General features: G+C 40.7%; 1 protein-coding gene across 2 annotated transcripts; it reads right to left on the reverse strand.

Annotated features, from left to right (window-relative positions):
- Nucleotides 1-1623: 1623 nt before the first annotated feature.
- Nucleotides 1624-11578, reverse strand: LOC104956560 (latrophilin-2). Of its 2 annotated transcripts, XM_010784056.1 has the most exons (6): nt 11492-11578; nt 9919-10087; nt 9201-9329; nt 8398-8494; nt 7246-7371; nt 1624-3650 (listed from the first exon to the last, which is right to left on the reverse strand). In XM_010784056.1, the coding sequence occupies exons 1-6, from the start codon at nt 11563-11565 to the stop codon at nt 2788-2790; spliced, it is 1458 nt and encodes a 485-aa protein (XP_010782358.1). In that variant the 5' UTR covers nt 11566-11578; the 3' UTR covers nt 1624-2787. The 2 variants fall into 2 exon arrangements, with proteins under 2 accessions (XP_010782358.1, XP_010782359.1); XM_010784057.1 differs by lacking the exon at nt 7246-7371.
- Between the last annotated feature and the right edge of the window lie 1645 nt (nt 11579-13223).

A 13223-nucleotide genomic window follows, 5' to 3' on the forward strand; every position in this document is an offset into this window, starting at 1 on the left:
TTGTTGTGCAACAACAATAGGAGGCCACTTTTGGAGAGAAGAGTTAGAGGAAAGGGTAAATCATATGTAGTTTTGCTTGGAGATACCATACAGTAATAGTGGTTCATGTCCATCGCTTCACTCTCAGTAAATCATTTGTCATCCTGATACTGTATATGATATTGAGAAATAAACCTATTTGTTGTGTTTCCACAATTGCATGGTGTCATTCATAGAGTCCATATTTACAGCGTGCTACAAAGAAATGCCTAAAACTTTGACTTGAATGTCTTGTTATTAAATCACTAATGTTTCATCAGTTCATGTAAGCTTTTTACACACACATTCCCTCTTTGACCGTCTATTTGATATGGCCTGACATGTCTTTCTGTTCTAACTCAGCTATCAGCTTCTTAGCAGTTTAGAAAAACATCAAATTCTTAATGTAGACTAGTTGGACAAATTAACAACTGTTCCATTTACTGTGTGAACTGTTTTAGGGGTCGACTGTATGATATATCGTTCTCCCGCTTGCTGCTGGGTGCAGGTGAAAGTAGGGCGACAGTTCTGTTCACATCGCTGACATTTGTCACAGGTAAATCTTGCAGGTATGCAACAAACATGACGTTGTCACACAGTGACAAGCTGGACACTGGATTTGACGACACAGTACAAACCGGAAGTCAGCGAAATAAAGTTGTGCAACGATTACTTGTATTCTCTATAAACGTATATCTGCATGTGAATGCAGAAATAAACGTATCCTCGTCAGTATGGGCGCCGGAAGCAGGGGGACCAAGGGTCGTCACGTCAGACTTCTGGGTTCCAGGATTGAACTTTTTACACCATTGCCATTATAGCCTCGTTTCTTTTATTTTGAAATATGTTCTTTAACTTCCGGTTCACCGGACTTTTTTTTCTTCATTCTTCAATACAAAACGAAATATTGAATGAAATTGTTATCAAAAACCAAAACCGGACCGTTTTTTTAAATAAGGTCTTCTTGTTATCCGTTTTTTGATTCAGAAAACGGGGTTGGTTTCCCTTTTTTTCGTTTTTGATTTAAAACGAAAAAAGGCTGGTATTTTCGTTTTTTTGGTTCAAATGAAAAATCAAACTAACAAAACGTACAGACTTTTTTTTTATTAGGTTTTCTCGTTATCCGTCTTTTGATTCAGACAACACAAACGGGAAAATGGCTTTGGTTTTCCGTTTTAAATCAAAAACGAAAAAAGGCTGGTATTTTCGTTTTTTGGCTTTTGGTTTAAACGAAAAATCTAACTGACAAAACGTACACGGACCGCTACTGAATTAGGTTATTTATTTTTGACACACAAGTGCTAAAGGTTATTCAGATATAATTTTTTTATGCTGCTGTAAATCCTCACTAAGCAACCAGAGGTGTATTAATCTACGGCTTAAAATAGTCCCCCAAAAAACTATGTATTCCTGTTTCAACTTTTTTTAAAGACAAAAAGAGGAGAGTAGCATATTTGGTGCATCGTTTTTTAAGGGTAGCCTAATATCTTCACCAGGAACAGATGGGTTGAGTGCTGGTTGTCTAAGATATTGTTAGTTGTGTGGTTTTCATGGGATCTATTGTAAATATTATGCAAACCATTAAAAAAGAGTCAGACATTTGCGAACAAGAAAAAATTCACATTTATTTGATATCAAACAGGAGTTGAATTAAATATCAGCTGATGATGGGCTCTTACAAAAGAAATAAAATGAACCTAACCAGTGCTGCAACAACTTTTCACACTTTCCAACCATGTTCTTTTTTTCCATTTTTTCTGAATAGTTCAGTTAATAAATTAATTAGTGTCGAAGGAGGAAATAAGTCCGCAAAAACTGCAATATCGCATTGATGTGAACATAAGTCTTTAAGCTGACGATTTCTTTCAAGTAAAATAAATTACACAAGTTTCCAATTGACTCCAAATCTGTGCATGGCCCGGTGTTAACAAATGTACTACTGGCAAAAACTCATCATTCATGAAAGCAAAAGCACTTCACAAGCAGATACGAGAGCATGATTCCATATGGACTGATATCTGGCAAAACTTTTTTTTTTTTTTTTTTACATAATACGTCAATGAGTCAAGTGTGAGAGGAAAAAGTACATTTCCACGACTTTGAGTAATCTTGTCTGAATAATCTTATTGACATTGAAAGGGCATAACTACTGAATGGTTGCCTTTTTTTCTTTAGTTTTTCTTTCTTCTTTCTTCTTTTGACTTTTTACACTAGTGGTACAGCAAAATATATTTTCTTTAGCTGTTACTTTGACAACAGTTAAATGTGCAATAGAGAAAATATAAGGCCTGAGTCTGAATTAGTGGTTTCTTAACTTTAGAGTCTTGACTGTGTAGTGGAGCCACACTAGCTCTAGTTCTGTACTTCATGACTAAAAAGACCCTGGTTCTGCAAAGTCCCCAAAGGATATGTCAGGAGTTTCATAGTTCTTTGCTTGGAGTATTTTTTTTAAATCCCTTATTCTTCGACAGTACAGTACAACAGAAAGGCCAGACTTTTCTCTGACAGCGTGTTATTCTCTGCACCTCTTTAGTCCAACAGCAGAGCTCTCACAGTCCACATTTGCCTGGCCTCAGATGAATGTGTCTTGTGTGTTAATGGTATCTGTGTGCAAAAGTCATTTCTTCATTTGTTTTCCCACCCAACAACATTTCACTTCCTGTCCTAAGAGAAAGGGCATGTGGAGTGCGGAGCCAGACTTGCCAGCTCTCTTGACATCAATGGAAAAGCAGCCATCTGTTCAAACCTGTGCAAACAAAGAGTGCCGAATCAGAGGCTGGTAATGAGCTGCATTTGTCCGTCGCTGGGTGCCTCTCCTTCCTGCGCACAGTCTTCATTGTTGGGCGGGAGGATGCATCCGTCGCTGGTGCCTCGGTTTATGTGGTAGTAGGACATGGGCTGCGGCGCATCACCGAGTTCAGGCATGCTTTTGTGATACGCGTCCTCGCTCTCGCTTCGAGGTGAGGGGGAGAGCTCCTCTTCCTCCTCAGGGGGGTACGGCGAAGCTGAGGGCGAGGGTGTGTCTCTCAAGTTTGGCATGCTGGTGTAAAGGGAGTCTCTGTTATTGTTGGGTGAGTGGGAGCCCATGTCCTCCAATGCAGTAACAGTCTCAGAGCCATTGCCGCCCGGCCCCTCCAGGCGCCTGGGGGCCTTCTGGGCGCTGTAGAGCAGAGAGTGAGTCCTCTGGGGCAGAAGAGGGGCCTCCAACACCTCCTTGTGGTGGGGGTGCAGGAGCAGCTCCAGGGTGGCGTGGCCTCCTCGTCCACTTCCTATCTGGGGGGGTGATGCCTCGGCGTGATCTGCCACGATGGCGTCATCCTCGCTGCCGCTGTCACCCCCACCTCGGTCCACTGTCACCCTGGTCTGCGGAGGCAAGGCTCTGTCCTGCTCCCTTGGGGTGTCGCGGCCTTTTGGGGCCCCACGGGGCCTTAGGTTGTTGTGGACAATCTCAGATATAATCATCTTCTCGAAGGCGGCATCGTCAAGGTGGAGACCCCCCAGGTCACCCGTGGCTCTGACGCCCACAGTCTCATAGTCATCGCCGCGCAGGGAGTAGCTGTTGTTGAAATTGCCATTGAGGGGGAGGGTGTCCATGGCACTGATGTCCCTGCTGTTGCTCAGAGAGTGCTGTCCTGCAAATAAAGGCAAAACGAATGTGTGAGATGAGATTTTTCCCTTTTTTGTGTAACTAAACAGTGTCTACTACACCATCCACATACAACTTGATACTGCTCAGGACACTTCACTCTTTTGCTCTTTGATCTCTGGGTTAATTTCATTTTTATGCAAATATTAAAAGCTTTGAAAATTCAAAGGAGAACCCAATCAGCTCTCTACAATGTCCATCCTCATTATGGCTGAATATCATTAAAGCCAATCTAAGAGATTATCCTGAACAATATTGGAGAAATTAGAACAAAGGGTGAATTAAAACTTTAAAAATACAGTACAGCAAAAAGTAGCACATGACCAGGTTGACAACACAGCACCATACGAAAAAAAGCAAAAAGGATAGAATGAGAGTAAAATAAATAAATGAATACAAGCTGATGGGGCAGTGTTGTGAAATAAGCAATGAATAAAACATTCAACCTGTTTAAAAAAAGGCAAGACAAAAGAGTAATGTCCAACATAGATGGCGAGCCACCTCTCCGCACCGGGGCCCCACAAGCACAGCAACAACCCCCAACACACCACGACAGACAGGCACGGTGCAATGACTCACTTTGCCAACACTCACATCAAGTGTGTCTGCTCAGGCTATCTGGCCTAAGAACAGCTGATGTGCAAAAAAAGTAAAACAGATGCTTTTTTTCAATTGCAGCAGAAACAACAAAATCAGAGAAATAAGACCAAAGTGGAAAGCTTGTAACATCCAGCCTGGATTCAGTCAATCCAAAACCTTGTGTCCTTGCTATTAACTATAATTTAGCTCACATGATGCATTGCTGAAATGTTTGTAGGTGGATGGAGAATGACAGCAAAATTATGTGTTAATCGGTTTGAAAGAGCTAAAGGACAAATCAAGGACAACTGAATCCTGGACTCAGCAGGTGAAAGGGTTCAGCAGCAAGCACAGTTTTTTCTTTAAACGTCTACAGTGAAAGAAAGGAACATTTCCTGAAAGTAGTTCTTTGAATGCCACTTTGTTTGTTGTTGTGAACCACACACACACACACACACACACACACACACACACACACACACACACACACACACACACACACACACACGTCCTCTTTTGTGCAGCCCGATGACTAAGCTCGTCACAGGGTAAACTGTATAAGCATGGTACCAACTGAGGAAAACTGCTTTAAAAACGAAACCAAAGACATTTCTAAAAAGAGTCAAATGAGCACAGAGAGCAAAAGTGCAAAAAAGGGGAAATTGGAAGGTTATTAGACACCTCTCCAAAAAGACCCGCCTTCAAATTTGCATTTTTTTATGTGCAGGCAGTGATTTTATTGCAGACAGGTACTGTCTACCGGGAGAGGGGGAAATGATGTGAACAGAATTCAACTGGACGCGGCGACAGCTGCACTCTGGGAACTGTTCCAGCAGCGATTCATCCAAGATGTTCTCCTTACTGATTTTACTGCATCGGATGAACATCTGCAGAGCATTACTTAGCATTAATACACTTATAATAGAAGACACGCTCATCCTTTCCAGGAGCTAAATGTAATGACTATAGCAGGCAGAATTTTGAGAAAGCTTATGTTAAACTTGACAGTCTCTCACCGCTTATTTCATACTTGGTTGGTGATCTTCACACCAGGTTTTGACATTTGCGTGTCATGCTGCTGCCTGCTCTCCTCAAACTAGTTTCCATATGTTATATTGTTTTATCCTGTTTGTCACTGCTTCCTGACGCTCTTCTGTAAAACACAGCTAAGTGCAGCGGTTTGCCTCAGGGGGAGAAGTGGTTCTACAGGCAGAGACGATGTTTATTTATACTGACGTTCAAAATAACGTGCTAATTAAATATCAACACTTTTTATCTGTCTCTGGTGCTCCAATGTTAAAATGTAATTACTACAATGATTAAGCAGGTAAACATTTTAGGGCAATAAAGCACAAGCTGTCTCAACACACAGACTGGAGCATCGGAGCGGCTCGCCTGCTGCTGAGCTCACAGACAGAGAAAAAATGGTCTTTGATTTTCTTTGCAAACATTGTTTGGTCCCAGCCCTGCTTCAGTATCTCCGAGTGTGAAGTGCTCTCGTTGTGCTGTAAGCCAGCTCGTAGCACAAAGCAGGACGGCAAAGGCTAAAGCAGGTTCAAGCTATACATTATGGCAACTCCTATACTTACACACTCTGCCATTCTGCTGTTTTGTATATTCTCTTTTATCATCAAATGCTTGGAATATCTGAGGGCTACGACTCTGCCCGCATTGCGTCATGAGCTTCTGTTTTTTCTTCTTTGATTGTTTTTTTTTTTGCTCTGCCAGTGAAGAACTAGGTCACCATATACACTGACATGATTTATTAAATCTATTAAAATCGTAGAAACCTGAAGACCCTCTAAACATATATAAATATAATGTATAAATATCTTTCATCTGAAAAGGATAAAGGCATAAACGATTCAGAGCAACGGGTGAAGCTCATATTCAACTGAGAGGAATTCCCATCTGACTGCTCAGATATAGAGAAAAGATTGCATTGACGGGAGTTTATCTACGTCTGTGTTTACAAAGGGGAAACGTGCTTAGATAAGAACTTCTGAGAATTCAGAGGTGTGAATGGAGAACAACAAACAGTGAATCTAGGGTAATTATTCAAAACATTTTTAGAGCCCAAACCTCAAGATTTTTCCTGTTATTTTTATAAATCTAAATCACATGAAGAAGAAAGTTCAAAGAGAAGATTAATACCACTGAAGCTAAAGCTACCTGTTAGCTTAGCACAACAATGGAACCAGAGGGGGAACCTAGCCTTGCCTATCAGACTTTTTTTGTTTAATCAGTACAGAATATTAAGTGGAAAAACAATAATTTGGGAGATTTACAGGGATTATGTAGTGGACTGTGTTATTTACCGGGACGAGTAATGCCTTTGAGTCTCCCCTGGTTTCCTAGCAACTGGTCAGAGAATAGTCCAGCCCATAACTCCCTTCGTAAACTGGAGGGTTCGATTTTTATATTTGATGCATTAAACCAGTGGTACCCCCACAGACCTACAGTATCAGATGTTGTTCTGCTTTATAAACACCAGCCATCAGGTTCAAAATGTGTTCATTTGAATATTTCATTAACTGTCTCTTATAAAACGCTATTCACTATATTTGTTTTTTAAGTTGTTAAAAAATATTCTCATACAATTAAATTGATAATATTTAGGATGGTTTAGATTTTAAGTGTATATTTAACCATGTACATACTACTTTTAGTTAGCCAACCAATTTTAGCTTACTGTTTAGTCTTCTTTGCTCATTTGCTAAATATCAAGTTGGAACTGTATATTATATTGTTATTTTCTAATTAAATTATATATTTTATTTTATTTCTTTCTATAGCAGAGGTATAGTTAATAATCACTGAACTAAACAAACAAGATATAATCTGTTGTTTTTTTTAGCTTTACAGGTGCTGCTTAGCAAATTATATTATCTTTTTGTCCCCTAAAAAGTGAATTTGAACAGTCAACATTTTACCTTAAAACAAACACACACATGCATCCAAACAAATCAATGTAAGAATAAAAGTGGAGGGAGGATGTGCACCTGGGGAGTGAAAGGCCGGTGGAGAGGGGGTGTTGCACACCACCGTTTCTGCCAGCAGGTTGTTATAAGGGTTAGTGTCGTGGGTTCGGAGGAGAGGGTTAGTTAGGAGGTAGTTGCCAGTCATCCCTGAAATAACAGGAGAGAGAGAAGGAAAAAAACAGTTGAGGAAAAAGAGCTGGAGGTATTGTACTTCATGGTCTGTGGTGGTGCGCTGGGTAGCTGTCGACATAAACAAACACTGACATTCGCTGTCCAAAATCTGACATCACATAAGATTTATAACCTACAATATGTCTGCGTTCTATTATGAACACAAAGCAGCCATAGAAACGTGTCTCATAGCAAGACATTATATAAACAGTCAGCTGATTTAACTGACAAACAATATTATCGCGACAAGTGTTGACCAAAGCATGGCAACACAATCATCTCCAGTGTTTATGTGAAACAAATCTATCTAAACAAACTCATCCAGTCAAGAAACTAGACAAAACATGTCTAAGGGGCCCGCCATAAATAATACAGTGTTCCTATCATCCTGATCATGCTTTTGGAAATCCTCAGAAATGGTATAACTAGTCTCAGTTATTTGGATGGATTGCTGAGAAACGTTGTACTGGCATGTGTTTAAAAAAGAAAAGAAAATTGAAATTAATTCATAACTACAGCCAAATCTGCAAGGGCACATTCTGCAGCCTGAGATGCTGGGATCTCTCCCAAAACCTTCTCTGACCTCAGCCTGACATTGATCATCTCCCCCACTTCTGCCCCCATCCCGACAATCACTCTCAAGTGAAGATGAGTCAGGGAGGATGCTGCTAAGCAAGATTCGCTGAGATTTGAACTCAAGTTCTCATCAGTGCCTCACAAATATCACGCCATTTCTGTCACAGCTCCTCGCCTTTTACATGATCCAACCAAGCAGGAAAGTGTTGGAAAAATGCTGTGAACTTTAGTACACAGGAAGCATTAAATGCGGTTTTTTTTTTCAGTTGCTAAGCACTAAGAGAAATTCAACATTAAAACAGGGTTTCATCTGCCACTTTTCACAGCTGCTGCAGAGCGGTGTAAGCTCCATTGAAGTGTTTATTGTGAACTCGGATCACAAAGTGAATATGTCTTTTGGTGGCAGTGGAAGAAACGCTTGCTTACCCTGGTTGAGCGTGGAGGTGCTGTTTATGTCTCCTGAGATAAAGGATGACTCCGACTGCTTTCTCACCGTGTCGTTCCACATCCGCCTGATGCGGCTCTGTGAACAGAGAAAAGCAGTCATTGATCAGGGATTCAACATCGTGCTGCTCTTATTGAAGGCTTCTGGTGGAGGATGGAGCAGCTACGTGGGTGTTGAGCCCCTATACTTGTATATAGGATTAAAATAACCCCCTGCCTTATGATATGGTGACAATAAAAAAGACGAGAGACCAGTGTGTCAAATTCAAATTTAAGACAAAATCCTTTAGGTTTCTTTCTGTTCCAGAAGGTCATGGTTAAAATAAATTTAAAAAAAGAAATGATTGTAAAAAAAAAGAAGAAAAATGCTTTCTAAGATAAGAGATAAGATAAGACTTTATTTATCCCGAAGGAAATTGTTGAGCCAGAGTTACAGAAATACAATAAACACAGCAGCATAATAATAAAACTGTACACTAACAGTGCCGTAAAAAGAGCAATTAAATATCTACAGGAAACACAGACAGTCACATAATTAGTGTAAATGTCTGTCTGCTAGCTACAATTTACTGGCCAATAAACAGTATAACCTTTAAATTAAAAAACTGAATAATATTACTGCACTTGGAAAGGTAAAAAAAGGAAAGACAGTCCATGAAATACGTTAAAAAAAATAGATTCCACTGACATAATTAACTAGAATGATTCTACATTAAACATTTTCACGCATGGTGTTTCTAAAGCCTAATCCGTAATTTATCTAATTCCCAGGGTCGTCCATGCACCTGTGTTGCAGATGAGTAGCGGGCCGTGGATCGAGACGTGGCGGTCTTGGCTGCGCTGTGGGGGCCTTCTGATGGCAGCGCGCCGCAGCACTGGGACTGACGGAAACATTTGCTGTACTCTTTGCGGACCTGCAGAGAAGCAAAAGACGGGCACAGACTGAGCACACAGACAGCGAAACAACAATCCCCCTATGGGAGATGCAAATCCCAAATCTTCAACTCAAATGCCAACCAGCTGACAGCAGTTTAAAGGCTATATCTGTAAGGACAGGGATAGCAAACACTGTGACGACGTGGGAAACGTTGTAGAGAGGAAGCACTGTGATGTAAGAGTTGGTAAGGATGTATAAATATCATGAAAAGTAAAATCTCTAAATGTCGCAATTTAAATGTTTACAGATCCACACCTGCAGAGCAAGGATTAGAGAGATATGGAAAGTCATTTGCAATTCTTGGCAGTTCCATGTTATTTCAGAGAGGCTTCCACTAGCAATCCTTTGTATTGTTAATTATTTATTGGTAATTAATGAAACGTTTAATTTTTTGAAATGTCAGAAAAGTACCCTGGGCCGAAGATATTCGGAAATCATCAAATGAGTAGAATAGCTTTAATGATGAATTGATTATGAAATTAGAGGATTAAATCATTTTCTGTATATTAACTAATTGATTAGTCGGCTCCATGATTATGTAGAATAGTCCGTCTTTGAATTCTTACCTTTTTCTGGAGGAGGCAGTGGAAGATGAAGATAAACATCCCTTGCAGAGTGTTGAAGATAGTGAAGAGGTAAGCCATCACAATGGACGATTCATTGAGGAAGAGCAAGCCAAAGGACCAGGTGAGGCCCAACAGACAAAGTAGGGCAAACGCTCCCAACACCCACGACCTACAAAAGAAAGAGAAGAGAGATATTAACGAGTGAAACTGTAGAGAGTTGCAGTAGTTTTCATGTTGGTTTGACGTTCCTCTGACCCTGGACAGCAGCTTGTTAAAAAAGTAAAGCAGAAGCTATTTTGCTTTTGGGCAAGTTGCTGCAGTGGCTGCATGGTGTGTAAATGCTGATACTACGTTTTGGAATGAATGTGCATTTCTTATTTGACACCGAGTCAAAAAGTATTTCCTTGGTCCTTTCTTGGAATTGTTGGCTAAAGAGCATGCAAGCACAGCAGGTTCTTCCTCAGAGGCTTCCAGGAAAGCCTAGAGGAAATCAGATAACTTCAGCTTCAATAAAGATGCCTATTCGTTATTGATACACCAGAGAGAAGTGAGCCATGAGAGATACGGCAGAGAAACGAAAGAAATGGAACAACAACATGTCACTGTGAGAAGATCCACACAAATAATGAGAGTGATGGCTCATTAGATCTGCTGTCCAGAATTTGGTGCTTTTAAAGCAAGAATGAAATAAAATATTCTGAGTTATCAAACCAAGTGCAACCAATTATTTCCTTCCTATTTTTGCGAGTTACTATATGTGAAAAAAAACAAAAATAAATAGCGGATTTGAGAAAGGCCCTAATTAATGATAGGTAATGAGTTTTGACTTCTTAAGATAACGTGTGATATCCAACATTCCTAGATGTGGGCTTTCTGTGTGCCAAAAACAAACCTTAAAGCCAATCCAATGCCTCTTTTTCTGTGTTTTGGACCAAAATCAGAGCGGCTATTAAAAAAAATAAGCGCCCACATAACATATTTTGGCCTGCCCTCAAACACATTGTTGAACAATAATCCAGGCAAAGAAATGGACAGGGATCTGTATTTTTATCGAGCAAATGCAGCACACTTAAAGGGGAAATATGGAGGTGGGAGACTTCTTCTTTTCCGTTTTCACCATCGTTAAATCTGTACTTGGTGTCTCTGAATCTGTTTTTCAAGGAATTTGTTAAGTATGCCAGCAGAGGAGCAAAAAGATACAGAAAGGCCAGAAATGCAGTTATGAAGAAAGAAAAAAAGGCAATATAACCCTGCATAGTGCAAATAGTGAAATGATAAAATGAAGGCAGCCCCTTAACGGAGGCAAATAAAATCTGAAAGGGAAAAATGTTGGTCCGGTCGGGTTTAAGAGAAGAAGAAATCAAATAAGTGTGTTGGTCAAATGCGGCTTTTGAGATTCCAGGCGGGAGGCAAAAGCAGTAATGGTTCATATTACCCCCACTCAAAACACACACACACACACACACACACACACACACACACACACACACACACACACACACACACACACACACACATTTAGAGCAAGCATACCACAGTGTGGCCACCTAATCTCCCAGTGGTCAGCGCTCACCTGATCCCCCCCAGCCTGGTCGAGTCGGGTTTCATGGAGGTGGAGTGCTTCACCATCTTGAACATCGTCACCATCAGGAAGATGACATTGACCTGTCAAAACAGACGCACATCAGGGTTAACAGACAGCACTTAGAAAGGCATCAGTTTTCTGAAGCTGACAGCGGGGGTAGGAGGTACTCAGGCCTCTGACTTAAGTAAAAGCACTAATATCACACTGATTAAATTCTCCACTACAGGTTAAAGTCCTACCTTTATGTGCTTTATTAGTAAAAGGATGTAAGTATAATCAGTCAATGAACATCAAGTATTTAAAGAAATCAAATGAAAATACTCAATAAAAAATTATAATAATCATAAGTAGGAAAATACAATTTAATACACAAACCAATTGTATATCGAGTTTGGTTGTTCAATCAATAACAAAGGATCGTATTCTATAAGCTCTTATATGTCGTCAAGTATTATTGGACTAAAGAGTATGATATTCCCTTTTCTGTAATGGAGTGGAAGTATAAACTGGTATGGAAGAAATACTTAAAGGTGGGGTAGGTAAGTTTGAGAAACCGGCTCGAGATACACTTTTTAATGTTATATTCCATGGAATGCTCTTAACATCCCGATAGTAATGAATATCTGAAGTGCTTTGACAAAAAATCCATAAAAGCATGTCATCTCTGGAAGCCGTAGTACTGTAAAAAGCACGACCAATCATTTGAGCCGGCCCGGCTAAAATAACTGGATGGCCTACCTGCCTGTCAGCCTTCCATCTGTGCACAAACTTATCTCGTGCCCTCATTGGTCATGTGCGCGTTCGTGTGTGTTGGAGGAGGGGCTCTGTAAGGAAGTGGCAGATTTTTTCCGGCTGTGTATTTTCAAATTCTAGCGCACTCGAGCTGGTTTCTCCAAAATGACCTACCCCACCTTTAAGAACCTCAAATATGTACATGGTTGCTTTTTCAAAATACCAAACAGATCATGCATTTTAGCCATGCCTCATTTCGCTCTATTTTGCTCTCCTCCACCCCTGTCTTTGCATGTCCTGCAGCTGACCACGCCCCCCTGCAAAGGAGGGGGCCGAGTTACGAGCGTCATGTTACCATGCTGTTACCATGCCACGGCAACCTCTCATTCCCCTGGGGAATGAGAGGTTGCCGTGGCATGGTAACAGCATGGTAACATGACGCTCGTAACTCGGCCCCCTCCTTTGCAGGGGGGCGTGGTCAGCTGCAGGACANTTTGGGGCTTGTTTTCATAGACCTGGTTGCTTATTTCTCTCAAATCTGGCAACAGAGTGGGCATGGCGCAGTGTCTAATTGTAGCAGTAAGCTAACGAGTACTGATAAGCTTTATTTTGTTTTGATCCAAAGCTGCACAACTGAACTGATCCAATGCTGCTGTGAAAGAAAGAAGCTATATCCATGTTGGATAGAATATCTAATTTAAATAAAAAAATAACCTTAAGGGACAACTTGAATGCTTTTTTTTTTTTTTCTCTTAATGCAATGCATAAAGATCGGATCGGGAAAAATCGGTATCGGCAAATTGTCAAAATCAAATGATTGGAATCGGATCAGGAGCAAAAAAAGGTGATCGGGACATCCCTACTGCCTGCCCAGTGCCACATGCCATGTGCAGCAAACTAAGTGAGTAACTGGATAACACAGTGGAACGGTCAGCCGGTAAAAAGGCAGATATTGTCCTTAAGAGTTAGTAGAGACCAGAAACAGAGC

This window comes from Notothenia coriiceps, unplaced genomic scaffold (assembly GCF_000735185.1).
Source record: "Notothenia coriiceps isolate Sejong01 unplaced genomic scaffold, NC01 NC01_scaffold00026100, whole genome shotgun sequence".
NCBI lineage: Eukaryota > Metazoa > Chordata > Actinopteri > Perciformes > Nototheniidae > Notothenia > Notothenia coriiceps.

Excerpts from the sequence above, each read along its gene's own strand:
- LOC104956560 (XM_010784056.1), bottom strand. The coding sequence starts at position 11,565 with ATGGTGACGATGTTCAAGATGGTGAAGCACTCCACCTCCATGAAACCC. Across the intron at positions 8,495-9,200 it reads GCTACTCATCTGCAACACAG|AGCCGCATCAGGCGGATGTG; the intron begins GTGCATGGACGA and ends CTCTGTTCACAG. Across the intron at positions 7,372-8,397 it reads CACCTCCACGCTCAACCAGG|GGATGACTGGCAACTACCTC; the intron begins GTAAGCAAGCGT and ends CTGTTATTTCAG.